The sequence below is a fragment of the Gambusia affinis genome, linkage group LG12 (assembly GCF_019740435.1).
Source record: "Gambusia affinis linkage group LG12, SWU_Gaff_1.0, whole genome shotgun sequence".
Classification (NCBI taxonomy): Eukaryota; Metazoa; Chordata; class Actinopteri; order Cyprinodontiformes; family Poeciliidae; genus Gambusia; species Gambusia affinis.
Genome location: NC_057879.1, coordinates 135,977 through 152,830, shown reverse-complemented (window position 1 = coordinate 152,830; position 16,854 = coordinate 135,977). Strand labels below are relative to the sequence as shown.

General features: G+C 36.1%; 1 protein-coding gene across 1 annotated transcript; it reads right to left on the bottom strand.

Moving 5' to 3' along the window:
- Positions 1 to 471: 471 nt before the first annotated feature.
- On the bottom strand, positions 472 to 15,309 carry LOC122841098. The gene is made up of 6 exons (XM_044134115.1): positions 14,811 to 15,309; positions 14,151 to 14,293; positions 9,820 to 9,979; positions 9,606 to 9,695; positions 2,730 to 2,825; positions 472 to 766 (listed from the first exon to the last, which is right to left on the bottom strand). Exons 1-6 carry the CDS (start codon positions 14,854 to 14,856, stop codon positions 618 to 620), a joined length of 684 nt encoding a protein of 227 aa, XP_043990050.1. The 5' UTR covers positions 14,857 to 15,309; the 3' UTR covers positions 472 to 617.
- Positions 15,310 to 16,854: the final 1,545 nt, after the last annotated feature.

Here is a 16,854-nt window from a genome sequence, read left to right as displayed (position 1 = left end):
GACATATTTCACTTCAACCAATAATTTTGTTTAACTGTATTCACTGTGTCTTAAACATTCTGTTTAAGGATATTGTCAATTGGAAAGTGTTTTTTTTTTCAAATTTATTTTAAATATCGAATGTCAATACATTTTGCAGAACGTTTTGAATCTCGTCTCTTCCTTCCAGCAGAAAGTAGCTCTGTCCTTATTGCAATTCAATGTTCCTGGAGTGTTATTCCAGGTGGTGTTGCTGGTTTCTTTTACTCATTGTAACTTTAACATCCTCTTAAACCTTCAATTTAAGGTTTCTTTCATAACCTTAAAGAAAATCCGCAACAAAGACCTTAAACCCACTTCAATGATATTTTCTTTTACAGATTAGTGACATCCTTTATTCATCCAGATATTGAGTCTTTCGTGGGAGATATGACCTTTTTTCTATATTTTTCTTTTATTTATAAAGCTATAAATAAATAGAATGAAAAATGTACACAGATTATATTTTAATGTCCATGACAAATATGCTTATGCAATACAATGCATCAGTTTTGACAGAATATTCTTTTCACACATTTCCACCTAAAAGAGAAAGACTTATTCTGAGAACTGTATTCTTTTCTGTCAAAAATCATTACTCATAACAGCTGAGACTGCTGCTGTGGTGCACGGAGAGTTGTCTTTCTGCCTTGTCCTCTCTTGTGTTTGACTGCCAGAGAGGTCAAACTGAGGAGGAGGATTACAGCTTTTCCCAGAAGCATCCAGTACCACATCTGATCCTGCAGACCTGCAAATATACAGAGGGATGCATGCAAAGCTGTTTGTTCCTCTTTCTCTTCTTCTACCTCTCCCTGCTTCAATGACCTACCCTAATACATCATTGCCATGCATCATCAATGTTTCTAGACATGAAGACAACACAGAAAATGATTCAGAACGGTAATGGAATGGAAGTCAGGCACCGAAACAGAACATTAGAAATCAGAAACTTAAATACTGAGGCAAATCACTAATCAAAGAAAATATGGTTCAGCTGTGGCAGGGAGAAAGCAGGTAAACTGAGGGACATAAACTATTTATTTATACAAGGTGAGCAAGTAGGACGTAAGGCTTCAGAAACCAAAGGGAAAAAAATCTGACAGAAAGAACAATAAATTCACATATAACACAAGAAAAAACAAAGAAACTAATCACAAAGGAATGAACTCATATGGCAAAACCTAAACAACATTGATAAATACAGTGAAGTGAACTGAATATGGCAAGAGTCATAGAACAGAAAGAACCTGCAAGACAATGATTGTATTGTCAAACTAAAAGAAAGAACACCCAGACGCCCAAGGAATGTGGCAAACCCACAATAAAAAACTACGTAATAATGGAAGTGTTGCTAAAATCCTTTTTTGTTCAATGATTGCCTGTAGACTTAAAATCCTGACTGTCCTTATGAGATGACCTGCTGTCGCCCTTAGTGCTATCATCTGTCCCCAAACTCAGGCTCATATTTTTTGTGATTCTGAAATTTACATTAGAGCATGCTTTTCACTTTAATGACCACAGTTATTAAATCTTTTTGTGGCATTTTTCAGACTTTTTTCCCCACAAAGACTCAAAACTATGATATTCCTGAACTCTGCTCACATACGGTGCCTATATTCACCCTTTGGATGTTTTAACTGTTTATTGGTTTTACAAATCAATCACAATTAATAATATTTGGCTTTATTGATCTCCAGTAGGGCTGCACAGTGGTGCAGTTGGTAAAGCTGTTGCCTTGCAGCAAGAAGGTCCTGGGTTCGATTCCCAGCCCGGGGTCTTTCTGCATGGAGTTTGCATGTTCTCCCTGTGCATGGTGGGTTCTCTCCGGGTTCTCCGGCTTCCTCCCACAGTCCAAAAACATGACTGTCAGGTTAATTGGTCTCTCTAAATTCTCCCTAGGTGTGTGTGTGTGTGTGTGTGAATGGTTGTGTGTCCTGTGTGTCTCTGTGTTGCCCTGCGACAGACTGGCGACCTGTCCAGGGTGACCCCGCCTCTCGCCCGGAACGTTAGGCACCAGCCACCCTCCCGACCCCATTAGGGACAAAGGGTGAATAGAAAATGGATGTTTGGATGGATGATCTCCAGTAGCCTCATGGTGAGGTTAGTTAGGTTACTGACACCATTTAGCTGAACCTTTGTTGATTTAGGTCAGTCACTTTAAAGGGGGTGAATATTTATGTACTTATTTTAAGCTAAATATATTTATTTAATTGTAGTTATTTTGTAAAAATCAGTTTTCACTTTGACAAAAGTTTTGATTGTATTTTTTCTTTGTCAAAATATTTTGTTAATCATGATTGATTTGTTAAGGCAGTAAAACAGTTAAACTTCAAAGGGGGTTAATAATTTGGAACTGTATGATTGGTCTGCAAGGGATCCAGAAATTATGAGGTTTTCAGAAAATACTACAGTTATTAGAGCAATCTCCAACAATTGTAAAGCTTTGTACAGGAGGGAGGTGGAGGAGCTTGAGATCAGTGCAAAATAACAATGATGTGGCAAAGACCAAAGAGATGCTGCTGTGTTTGTGTATTTGTGTTAATTCCTGGTCAGAGAGACAGACAGATTTCACTCCCCCCATCTTTCTGACATGCTGACTAACAGATATGGTTGTGATTCTACATTAGAGTTACAGCGACACTAAACAGTCATAATGTACTGTATATGACCCGTTTTAGCAAAACATGCAACAGAAAAAAGTTGAAACTTACTAGAAACATAGAGATCTGGTTTACTGTTATGTAGGTCTGTGCTGCAGGGCTTCTGGCTGCTCACTGTGGTCGGGGTGGATGGTGTCGACTGGCTGCCTGGGGCAAAAATGATTATCTTCCATCAAAAAACAAGCTTAACTTCATTTAAAACATATAGAGAATCTGCTATAAGTCTCTGTTAAAACAGTAATTCTACGGTCTACATGCTCTCTGAGGCACTACTGCAAAGGCAGTGACTCCACAAAAATTGTGGGTCTTTTTTCAGTAATTTCTCTAAAACTAGGATCAAAATAAAATGTGTGTGATTAGATCTGACTGTTATACTTCAACTTGAATGTATTGGAATAAATTAGATCAATTTAAATGGACTTCTGATCAATTTTCATGCTATATAACTGAAGATATGTTGGAGGTGTTTGTCTTGTAAAGTGCCTCTGGTTGACATTTTTTAGAGATTAAAAGAAAAGAAAACAGAAAAACGGATCTCAATTTCAAGTGGGAACACAATCAGTGCAGAGCTGTGTTCTTTGCAGACAAAGATAACACTTTTTTTTTTTTTACAATTATATTTATTGGTTTTTAACGTTTTTACAAACAAACAAATACAATACAAGACAAGAACAAGAGAACAATCCAGCTCTTAAAGTTACATACCTATATACGAGCATATATGCGTACACATACACACATATACACTGTTAGACTTTTTATTGTAATTCTACAGTACCTTACTGGCAACAGTGTTGCCAGTAAGGTACTGTAATCACCATTCTACAGTACCTTTACTGTTATGATATTTCACAGTTAATTTTTACTGAGTGTGATGTACAGTTACAACTGCTTCACTGTAAATGTATTTTATAGTAAAACTGGTCTACTGTAAACTTGTTTCACAACATAATGTCAGTTTTACTGTAAATTAAAGTTTACATTTTTAATACAAGAATATTTTATCATAAACCGAAAAATTTCATAAAAGAAATTTTAGTCCAAGTACTGTGAATAAAAATAGGTATTTATTTTCAGCAGATTTGTTGACATAAAATCCATTTATATATTCACAATGTCATAAAGAACAATGTCACAATACAATATAATGTGCTATAAAACAACAAAACCATAGAACACACTACAGGTCATGTCAATATTTTTTATGGCACATGTATGTAGCAACATGAACATGTGTGCATCAAGTACCAGCCATAAACTATTAAAAGACTAACTTTTAAAAAATATATAGAATATACTTAACTTCATTTGAATATGAACTGTATTTCATTCAATATGGACACTTGAATGCATCTGGATCCAATAACAGTAACAATCTTTACATAACCTTTTCTATTTGTTGCACACTGTACAACAAAAGAACAACTAAAAAAATTGGGCACTACAAATTTTATGTACCACATCAGGTATGCACCAACATGAACACGTATATCATTCAAATGGTGAACAGTCAAAAACCAGCTGAGGCTGCATTGTCAGAAAGCAGTTAACAGTAGCTTAAATGTGCTCTGTTACACAATACATCACAAAAACAGTGCAAGTGTGATAATGTACTGTATGGTAGGCATTCATATTAATAAATATTGTTATATCAGATGCATTTCCTACATTAGAAGAACTTTTATTCCATTCGTCAAACAAAATCAGAGGGATCCATTTTGTGGAAGCTGAACTGTAAAGAATAAGACAGACGATGTGGGAGGTCATGAGATGGTCAGGAAGTTATCTACATTTTCAAATCAACAGGAAGGCTGACAAATGAAGCTGAAGTGACAATGTCCAAATGCATAAAACCATTGGCATAAAGCAGCATTAAGTTGATAATTTGTTTAAAAAGAAATCAATTGCACTGAAGTGATAATAGAAGCTGCATAAAGAATGTGCAGGACTGGCTTCACTTCAGGTTTTTGGATTGTTTATTGCAAAAGCAGTCAGTCAGTCTTCACTAATTCAAACGATTGCGTACTGTATTGAGACCCTGCAAATGTCCCCAAGGAGACGATGAAATACAACATGTCATAACAATCTTTTTAGTCATTTTGGTGGTGCTGATGGATCACTGCAAAGGTGTGCCTAATAAACTGAAAAGTGCATAGTATAAAAAAACACCTCACTTAAACGACTACACACTTATACATTTCTGTGATTTAGTAAGAGATGCAGCGACATCCACTTTTTACCACGGACACAGAAAAGATGCAGGCTACTCTGAAGGGCTATTGTGTAGGAATCACATGCCATTTATAAATAATCATTAAAATCATATTAAAAAGGCTAAAGTAAAGTCAGAACATGCAAGATAGGAGGAAAAGACAATAAAATAATAAACATTTGGTAAAATGCTTACCTAGTTGGAAGTCCTCCATTCAAATTCAGCGAGTCATTTGAGGAAGGTGTTGATCCGGGAGTTGACACTGACTACTTTCCTCTTGACAAGACTTCCCGTCTTGCAGCTTGTACTGACTTTGGCTGTGCATTTGGTATCAACATCTGGATTGATCCTCACAAAGAATCTTTTAACAGAAATAAAATATATTAATTGTATTTTTTAAAATGTAGACATACAATACAGCAATCAGCTATGGATCTTCATCATCAGTCAAACTGTCATTAAATTTAATTCATAAATGGTTTGGTGTAGAGTACTTACTGTTGTATCATCTCCAGTGTGGTGGATGCTGACTCCTGATACTCCAGATTGAAGTCATAATATGACCCAAAAAAGACAGCAAGGACACTGGCAAAGTCATGTAGTTGCTCAGGCTCGAAAAATACCTTCTCCTCCATACTGACCATCCACCGGGTTGCAGACATCAAGCTATTTCCTAAAATAGACAAACCCTTGTCAGGCTAACGCTAGTGAGTAAAAGTACAGACTACCATAACTATTACATAGATTGCTACAAAAAAATTATAGTGATAGAAAATATTCCTCTTACCAAGCATGATTACCCTTGGTGTTGTAGGTAAGGTCATTTCCATCTCAACAGACATCTTGGTGGAAGATACCTTTGAAACATAAAAGGAAAACTCTTAAATATGAATTACTGGTAGTAATTTATATTTAAAGGGCCAGTACACCCAGATTACAACAGGTTTTTGAGAACCTCACCCCAGAGACTAGACTAGACTTTACCCCTACATCCTGCTACCACTCTGAAACAACGGATGTGAATGACAGTTTGTGAGGCTAAACGGATTTTTTAAAGCATTACATTCCACAAATACAGTATCTGAATGGCTAAGTACAATATGGGTTAACGAAATGTTTGTAATTTGGTTGAATTGATCCCTTTAACAAATTAATTCAACAATTCTGATTTAAGATGTGTGTTTTAAGTTAAGAGTCGATATAAAATTACATCAACCAAGATGAAGATTGAGTCCTCTTTTTCTTTGAAATGTTTTCTTTTTCTCTGACGGAAGTAGGACATTGCTCTATTCCACAACAAAACCGATAATTAGCTGTGTGTTGATGTTTCTTCACATGAGTACAAAATTCTCTAAATTATGAAGTACAAATACTGCAGAATTTACACCTGTACATAGTTGCACCTGTTAGTACTGACTTAACTTTAAATTTGTAAGAGCATGGTTTAAACAGGTGAACAGTCCTTATAAGTAACCAGGGTTGGAAATTAACTTTTTTGTCCACCTGCCACTGTGGCTGAACCAACTCAAAAAATAACAGAAACCACTTGAATGTTTTCCACCTTTGTCCTCATTTACAGACTCTTATACACTATGTTGGAGATGTAATGGTACTTTAGCAGGCTAACTAGCTGTAGCAAGCTCAAAGTTATAGATTAGGTTAGCTGCTCCTCTACATTTCCAGACTATTTTGTGGCTTCAAATATGTTTGAAGAGCTGTCTTTTTACCTGTTGTCTTGTCTTTTGAAGAGTTGAAACTATGTTAGCACTCAGCAGGACAGAACTGCACAGCCACTTGGAGGGAAAAAGCTTGGGAGTTAAAAAAAAAAAAGTCATCTGACAAAAAGGGAAAAAAAGAACAAGTTAGAATTCATCCTTGTTGACCTAGCTAATCTGCATTCTTAACATTTGCAAGGTCATGGTTTAAACAAATGAACAGTTATTAGATTATTTTATTATCTAATAAAATAATTAGATAATTAATTATTAGTTATTTTAAAAAAAAGGGGGGGATCAATTATCAGTTAACGTTATATTGTTCGACAAAGGATGTAACAACAATGCTAACAGACACTCAGCACTGAGCTTATCTCAACCCAAAGCTAGTCGCTCGAGGAAGATTTAGAGGCAAAAGTCAAGCTAAAACCTTCGGTAAAATTAGCACCTTAGCTAATGTTAATTCCGAACCAGCTCAAAAAATAACACCATCATATTTTTATATATTTCACCTCATGCTAAGTTATAGCATTCTAGCATGATGCTTTAAGTTACGTTAGCTCCATCTAAAATGTACATATCCAGATTAGGTTTTGGCTTCAAACAGTTTTCTAAGTGGGTTTTTTTACCTGTCTTGCGAAGAGCTGAAGCAGTGTGAGCCCACAGCACGGCCACTGTTCTGTCAGATAGCCATACATGTCAGAATAGCATACATATGGTAAGAGCGCATGCGCACGCATGCGCATTCTGCAGGAGGTCCGCCATACTGAGAGGAGTCGTCAGCTTGTCATACGCGAGAAGAGACACAATAAAAAGTAACTAAATAAATTAAATTTAATGCTGCTGCAGCTGCAGTAAACTACAAAACACGTCCTAAAACACGCCCTGTTTAAATTCACGTCCCCCACTTCCTTAATATTTTTGGGTTGGATAACATGTCTGCTAACTTGGATAGCATGTCGTGTATGAAAACGCAATTTTTACCCACACTGAAACTGGGGCAAAACCAGTGTTTCACTTTTGAAAAAAATCCTTATCTACGTCATGATTCTATGTTGCTGATTAAATAAAATCATATGGTAATGACAACGTATACATGTCTGAGCTAAGCGTATGACTATCTGACAACGTATCTGACAACGTATGCTGAAACGTATGCAAACGTATGCTGATCTGACAGATATAGTTTGTCAGTTTGTCATACGCGTATGACGATCTGACAATGTATGGCTATCTGACAGAACACCACAAAGCTGCACTTGCACTTGGACGGAAAAAGCTTCGGAGTTTAAAACAAACGTTATCAGAAAAACGTTGGAAGCAAATACACCCTTGATGACGTAGCTAGATAAACTGCATATTAATGTTAGCTAGGATGTGAAAAAAACAAAAGTACATGCTCTCTTTCTGCCTTAAAAATATGTTAACCACTAAAGGAGTAGAAATACAGAAATAGGGAACCACGATGAAACATCTATGATGACCGTTGGAAATCAAATAGAATTCTTACATGGCCAGCGCAAAGACATTATAAGTGCAGTACCACTACTGCAATGTGTAAACAGTAAATTACTGCAACTTCAAAACATACAGTAAGTTAATGTAATACTATGTGCTATACCCATAATTCAATGCAAATTACAGTAACTACTTGTAAAGATGTTTTATGTTAGTTTTACTGGGCATTTTGCGGTATTTAGCTGTAAAAATACAGCAAAGGCTAACAGTGTACATACCTACCAAAGAGAAAAGAAGGGAAGAAAAAACAAAAAAAAAGACAGCAATGGAAGACAAATGGTCTTACCGATGTTTACAATTCGGTCATCCTCAAATTACAAATCCTCTCCAAAGAAGAACCGAAGTTTCAAATCCTACATAAGAAATAAAAGGTTCCCAAACTTTATAAAAGTTATTTTCTTTATCGTGCAGTTTGCTCGTTAAATAGTCCAGAGATATATAGTCCAGTACTGTATTTAAAGATAACACTTTAAATAATGCCAATTCAGATCACTGATGAAAATCCTACATATATTAGTTTTCTTCTGTTAGCCTTTTTGTAAATATGAAAAGAAATTGATGATGGAAAGGAAGAAATGCCATCTGAGTGAATCATTGACAAATCATTTTCTGACTCTATGTTTGGCAGAACAAAACAGAAATACAGACCTCAATTGAGCGAATCTATGAGAAAAGTTTAGCCAGTGAACAGGAGCCTGGAAGTGTGCTCTGTTCTCCTGGGTCTCATTTGCCAAAACAAGTGTGTTATGGAAATTAACAACTTTCCACCAGAAAGTAAATAAAATGGCTGTTTTGATTTGTTTTTAAAATCTATATGACAAGATGACTATGGAAATCAAAGCTATATAAGTTGCTTCTGAATATACAGCTGTAATACAAAACACTTGAGCTGTCAAAATATCAATCTTCTCTAGTAAAGCCAAACGTTTTCTGACCTGTTTTAACTTTAAATCGTATTTCTCTAAAACGTGTATTTTTAGAGTACACTTCTCAAAAGTGTATTTTCAACAATTAAGTTCAAGGTTTTTTTTGTATCCAACATCTGACATCATGACTCAAGCTTCATCAGGGACAGACCCTATGGTGGTGCAGGCGTGGAGCACAACTCCCATAAGGAGACCGTAGTCCTCCATGCGGCCGACATAAGTCCAGTTCCAGCCTGATGACCTTTGCTTTACGTCTTCCCTCTCTTGAGTTAGTTAAACTTAATTCAATCATTTGTTACCAATTGAAGTAATTCAATTAAGTTGGTTCAACTAATTACTTTTTACAGTGTGTTATTTATTCTTAAATGGTGTTGAAGTAAAATAATAATTGATAAAAGTTAATGAAAAATTGTTATTAATTTAATATTCTAAAGCTATGAAAAACAGGTTGCAAATTTTGTCTGTTAATGATTGTTAAATTGCAACGTAAAAGGCTCTTTAATAAGATTTAGGCCTTAAACTTTTTGCAAATTAAAATTCTATAGAAAATCTTCACCTTGCCTGTGATGGCCTGGTGACTTTTCATAGTCAGATGGCGTTTCTTGAACACTGACAGTTGAGATGGGCTGAAACTCTGCCTGTGACCCTAAAGAAGACAAAATAGGCTCAGACAATGTGTATAAATGGTTTCTTTTCTTTATCTTGCCTCCCAAATGTGGCAGTGTGGCATCAGTGATGCTTCCTTTGACACAAAGTTATGATGATCTTACCTGTTATTTGAATGTAGACTAGAGGACTAATTGCATCAACTGTTTTATAATCTGGATGAGTGCTACAGCTGTAATTCCCAGTGTCTGCTATTTTTGCAGACGCGATGTGCAGAACCACAGTCACATTGGGCTGAGAGGAGGTCATGTTGATGAGACACTTCTGAAAGACAAAACCAACAATGATGTGATCACAGACGTGGCAGCCTTTCTTAGCAGTGACTTCCAGGCCTTAGCATTTTGCTAAGGTTATTATTCTGCAATAACTTTAGTGAAAGCTACATTGTATAGACTTTTCATACTCTAATCACAACGTTTACAGAAAGTCTATCTCGTGACTCCACATTGAGTTGAAATGTTTTATCATGCATATAGTGTTCCTAAAGTCCTGAAACAGTGTGGTTAATTAAGCAGTTATGAAGAACTGTTTGTTTACGTGTGTAACGTATGTCTTAAATTATGGTTCACTTTAAAAGCCGGGTAAACCAGCTGAATAGGATTCCTTATAAAGAGTAGATATTGTTTTTAAATTCAGATTACATCAACAATTGGACTGGTGGCAGGTTCCAGTTTCAGGCAACAAACTAAAGCTTCAGATAATATTAAAAATCCTTCTTGACTAAATCAAAAAGAGAAAATTTACATGAAGCTCACACTGAAAAAAAATAACTCTGGATGAACATAGAACAATCATGGAAAGGTTTTCCACCTGATTACTTTGCTTTATTTCAGCACCATGTAATTCTGTTACTATTATTTAAAGCAAACGTGTTAGGTCAATTTAATTTATTAAGGTTATTCCAATGTAGAGTAATTGTGTTGGCTAAACTTATGTTATTATGGTTATTCTATGGGTGATTCTAAATCAAACGTGTTGGCTCAACTTAATTTATTAAGGTTGATTCAACTCATTTACTATATTTGGACCCAATGTAATTTAATAGAACCAGCCCAACTAATTTGCAATGTTTTGGACCAAATAATTTATTTGACTAAGATTAATGGCAATTTAGTCAAAACCAACTTTTTTTTTCCAAAGAGTTTTTGCTGCACTAGTGGCTCGTATTTTTTTTGAGACCATAGGCTGACAGGGTGAGGACATGGCAAAGGTCACCGGGACCGGGAGTCGAAGCAGCAATGTCTGCGTCGACAACTCAGGCCTCCAAATGTGGGTCACGCTATCCCTTACGCCACCACAGCACGCCCGAAACATGAAATTATTTAGTTAAAAGTACATGATATTCTTTTGTTAATGTGATAACCCACTAAGTTCATTTTTTACAGTGCAGGTAAACCAGCAGAGAAACAACTAAAACAACAGAAAGCAATAAGGAAGAAGTTTAGCAGAAGATCCAGCAGTCAGTGAAAGAGAAAGAAAAGCTTAAATAGTGAGGTAGAGAAATGACAAAGGAATCCTAAGAGCTAGTCACAGCTGGGGAAGGGAGTAGGTAGAAGCAAATGAGGAAATGATGAAAAGCTGGCGAGGGGAGCAGAAAGGAAAGTTCCAGTCAATGGAAATTTGATGGAATTTAAAAAGTTATCATAAATTGTGTTTTTTACATTTATGATACTAGATAAATTCAATTAGAAGATGAAGATTTATTGGACAAGAATTCAATTAAATGAATAAGCACAGAATATTTATTTATTCATTCATTTGCAAGTAGATCTCAATTTAGATTGCAGGTACGTAATTAATCTTTATTTTAAAAAATATATACATTGTAAGTCTTAGACTTACAAAAAGACACAAAAAAAGAATTGAAGAACAAATAGACTGGAACAAACACACAGCAGAACCACATTTTCTTTAAATGAAAGTGGATCAATCAATCAATCATATTTTATTAGTATAGCACATTTCAGCAGCAAGGCATTTCAAAGTGTTTACATCAAATCAAACACAGAAACACAATGCAACATAGAATCAATAATCAAAACACGACAATGAGTCAAGTTCCATCAGTAAATTTGTAATTGATTACGTTTTAAATACAATCCTAAACAGGTGGGTTTTTAGTCAAGTTTGCATCCATAAAAGGTTTACCTGTTACACTCCTACTGTGTTGTATGGAACAAAATACCTATTGCTATTTTTATTCCCACTCACGCTCACAATCACACAGTTTAAAACCATGTAAACAGCCTTACAAAGGGCTTCCGGCACCAGGCTCCATACACATTTTTCATGGAATTTTGAGCAGGGACTCCGTCGTCCCTCACGGATTTTTGTGCAATTGCAACATAGAATCATCAATCAAAAAATGACATTAAGTCAAGTTCCATCATTAAATTTGTAATTGATTACGTCTCTAAAACAATCCTAAACAGGTGGGTTTTTAGAGATTTAAAGGAAGTCAGTGTTTCAGCTGTTTTATAGTTTTCTGGAAGTTTGTTCCAGATTTGTGGTACATAGATGCTGAATGCTGCTTCTCCATGTTTGGTTCTGGTTCTGGGGATGCAGAGCAGAACCACCTGAGAGGTTCTGGAAGGTTGATACAACAGCAGCAGATCTTTAATGTATTGTGGTGCTAAACCATTCAGTGATTTATAAACTAACAACAGGATTTTGAAGTCTATTCTCTGAGCTACAGGGAGCCAGTGCAGGGACTGGAGAACTGCTCTTATGTGCTCTAACTTCCTGGTTTTAGTCAGAACTCCAGCAGCAGCATTCTGGATCAGCTGCAGCTGGAGGATTGATTTGTTGGACAGACCTGTGAAGACGCCGTTACAATAATCAATACGACTGAAGATAAAGGCATGGATGAGTTTCTCTATATCTGGCTGAGACATTAGTCCTTTAATCCTGGAAATGTTCTTCAGGTGATAGAAGGCCGACTTTGTAACTGTCTTTATGTGGCTCTGAAGGTTCAGGTCAGAGTCCATCACTACTCCCAGGTTTCGGGCTGATCGCTGGTTTTTAGTTGTAATAACTGAAGCTGTGCATTGAATCTAGATCTACAACTCTAGATCTATGAATTTAGATCCACAACTCTAGATGTATAACTAGATCGTTCCTCTTCAGGTCCAAAAATAATAACTTCAGTTTTGTTTTTGTTCAGCTGGAGGAAGTTTTGTCTCATCCACACATTTATCTGTTCTAAGCATCTGTTCAGTGATTGGATGGGGTCAAAGGTCACCTGGTGACATCATAATGTAGAGCTGTGTGTCATCTGCATAGTTATGGTAGCTGATATTATTTCCTGTTATAACCTGAGCTAGTGGGAGCATATAGATATTGAATAAGAGGGTCCTAGGATTGAACCTTAAGGAACCTCACATGTGACCTTTGACCCCTTTGATGAGAAGTTTCCGATTGAAATAAAGAAATCCCTGTTCTTTATGTAAGATTCAAACCAGTTAAGCACTGGACCGGAGAGTCCGACCCAACTCTCCAGTCCATTCAGTAATATGTCATGATCGACACTGAGGTCCAACAGAACCAGCACTGTGGTTCTCCCACATACCGTATTTATATGGATGTCATTGAACAGGCCAGTCTCTGTGCTGTGGTAACCATGGAAACCAGACTGGAAGGAGTCAAAGCTGTTGGTTATCGTTGGGAAGCTATTTAACTGTTTAAACAGCTTTTTCAATAACTTTACTGATGAATGGGAGGTTGGAGGTCAGAGGTCGACCTGTAATTCTGCAGTAGTGATTTGTCTAAACTGTTCTCTTTTATCATTCATTGGATATGGGACGTTAGAAGCAGGTTTGACTGATTACTGCTGCATGACTCACAAAATTGGAATACAGAAAGAACTGAACAGGTCACTTTAGATCTGACTGAACCAAAAACCAAAGACCAATACTAGAATAAGAATCTAAGCCAATGAACAAAGAACCGAACATGAGAGAGAACTAAGAAGTCAACTCTGAGTACAGAACACTTGTAGTAAAAAAGTAAGATCCTGAATAATCCATTCAGAACCAAATGACAAGCAAAAACAAAAAAGACCCATGAATGTGAATTCAAATGTATCAAACATTCTAATATACTAGTAACACATAATTCATGTCATAATTGTTTGGATTTGACATCACAAATTAGTTTATTTTTGTTTTTCATTTTCCTTTTCAAAGGAATTAAATGGATATATTTAATGAACTGAATTAATAACTAGATGTTTCACCTTTCATAATCTTATAGTTTACATGTTTCTATTTGGGTTTAGAACTAAAATATGTTGGAGGCCATTTTAAATCTGTTTTTCAGCAACTTTGACTTTTTTATTTAAGTTAGATTAGTTAAAGCAGTAAAGTTTTTCAGTTTTTGTTAATGAGTTAATTTATTGCAACATTTCTGTGAAATCTGAAACGTATTTTTGACCTACCTTACTTTCACCTTCTTTCCACATCTGTGCAAAATGCATGGAGGATAAAAATGTGAATTTACAACTCAAGTTGAAATCTACTCCGACTCGATGTTTAAAACCGTTTCCAGGTGAAATGCTCACATCAGCTCCATGAGCAGCTCCTATGGAACCAAGAATGCAACTGCTTAATATCATAACATTTGTACACAGTCCTTTTCATACGTCTGGATGAGTCTAGCTTTTAATTCCTCTTTTAGGCAATTTTTAAACATATATGTTGTAGATTAGCCTTGTTGTTTAACTGTATGAGTTAAAATAATTGAATTTAATTCAGTTTTTAACACATACAGTTAACATATGAAAATGCATAATCAAATCAGTCAGACTTCATAGACAGATTCATATTCATTACATATATCCCCACTTAATCACAACGCAGTTGAATTTAGTTTAGAATCCCAAAGTTTCCAGAAACATTAGACAAAGTATATTTATGGTACCACTAACAAATTTAAACATCTAAGAACATTGAGGCTCTTCTAACATGAAGAAGAAAATCCTAAAATTGAATGAACTTCATAGCATAATGTTATAAAATACAAATAAATCAGCACTTGGCATGTGCATCAAATTAATGTCTATGTCTTTTGATTGATTCAAAATTCATAAAAGTCTCACCATTAGCTGGAATCAAGGAGATCAAACTTATCACCAGCGCCAACATGTTTCTACTTCTCTCTGCGTATCAATTACTTCCCGTTACACGTAGATTCGCGTTTCTCCATCAAATACGGTTTCCTCCGCACCGCCCTGGAGACAAAATACGCGCGTGCTGGTTCAGCACTCTTATCTAGATAACTAAGGACACCGTGAAGGTTCAAGCAACATGTTTCAGCGAAGTTGTCCCGCTTCATTCACTATTTGCACTATTTTATACTGTTCACTTCCTTCTGGGTAGGAAACCTGAAAACATGATCAGCGAATGAAGGATCGTCTGAAAGACAATTTGACAGTAAATATAAGAGTTTGATAGTATATATAAGAGAATTTGATAGTGTATATATAAGACAGTTTGATAGAATATGTAAGAAAATTTGATAGAACGTGATAGTTTGTAGGTTTTGGCCTATGGGGTCTCAAAAAATCAGCTCCCGTCTTCTTCCCCAAACTCCGTCTGAGGAAGGAGAGCAAGGGCTCCTCACTTTAGGCATCCTGGTGAAACACTGTCTGCATTTTGGTTCTGCCTTTCTCTCCTTTAATTTAACATTGCATTTCGGTCAGTTTTAGTTTAAAAAAAAAAAAAAAATTTAAATAGTCTTTGCCCCTTGCTAATGATAACAAAATGTATGTAGTGACTTATTCTTTTAAGCAGATTTTCTTGGCTAGGAATAAACAAGCGTAAAGACCTCCCTTACAAAAAAATCCCATGAAAATCACATGAGATTTTAACCTGCACAAGATTTCACTTGTCTGAAATCTTGTGCAGATCCAGTTTATGCTCCCCAAGCTCATTCTGGCAGACCTCCAGTCATTCCCAGGCCATAAGAGACACACGTAGTCCCTGGGCTGTAATTTGGGTCTGCCCCAGGCCTCCTCCCAGTGGCATACGCTCAGAGAGCCTCCAAAAAGATTTCCACAGGAGACATCATGGTCCAAACTGCCTCAGCTGACTCAACAGACCAAAGCAAAAGTCTCATTACTGGAAGCAAAGTCTCAATCTGTTTGTCTTTCTCTTGTTCCATATTTCCATTAGTCTTGAACACAACACCAAAATATTTGGTCACCTTTGCTTTAAGCAAATACTGACGCCAAATCTAAAGAGAGAAATTCACTTTTTTCCACTTGAGAAACAAAAATCCCCTGGTATGCCAGCTTATCACAGTGGAGGGATTTGTATGTCCCATAGATGATTACACTGTCTGGAGCTTTATGCCCTTTTTGTTGGGTCAACGTCAAATGATCACTCAGCAGTTCATTGAGCGTAAAGACCTGATAAACTGGTCCACTGTTACTTTTGACACAAGAGTTGTGTGTCAAAAGCCACACAACTCTTGTCTATGTTGCAACAATTCACATATGTTGTGATTAGGTGCAATATAGACAAGCTGACTTGAATTGGATCACACCCCATCTCTCTCTCCCAGTCTTTCTAATAACCAGACAGATACTTTCATATCTCCTCTTGAGATGGATTAGCAGTGTTTGTCAACAACTGATATCCAGGACATTATTGTGGAATATTTTCCCACTGGGCCAACTTCAGTTTCAAGGCCAAGCAACTATTAGTAGCTACATAGCTGGCTCTACTAAGTAGCTAGTAGCTACTAAGAATAGCTACTAAGATTTTGTGGAAATGGAGCTGTTAGGATGTCATGGCATCAGACACAGGCTTCTTCAGACTCTTTACAATGCTGACTGCAGAGATCCTACCGGCCCACAGCATAATCATACACAACAACTCTGAAAATAATTTGATATGGGTTATAATGACATTTAATTTCCTTTTGGGATAAACTATTTTTGAATTGAAATGATTTTCTGTCCATAAAAATACATCCGATTGGGAATCATATGTACTTATCTAAATAATTGTTCTGATAATGAAATTAATTTAATTAAATTAAATTTTGCAGTTATTCTATTTCAAATAAAAATACAATAACAATAAGCCAATTCATTAATATAAAAAAACTTTCCTAATAGATCAGTGGAAGTGGGATAA

Coding starts and splice junctions, on each gene's coding strand:
- LOC122841098 (XM_044134115.1), bottom strand. CDS start 14,856: ATGTTGGCGCTGGTGATAAGTTTGATCTCCTTGATTCCAGCTAATG. Junction 2,826..9,605: donor ACCAGGCCATCACAGGCAAG/GTGAAGATTTTC, acceptor TTTTTGCCCCAG/GCAGCCAGTCGACACCATCC. Junction 767..2,729: donor ACCAGATCTCTATGTTTCTA/GTAAGTTTCAAC, acceptor GTATATTTGCAG/GTCTGCAGGATCAGATGTGG.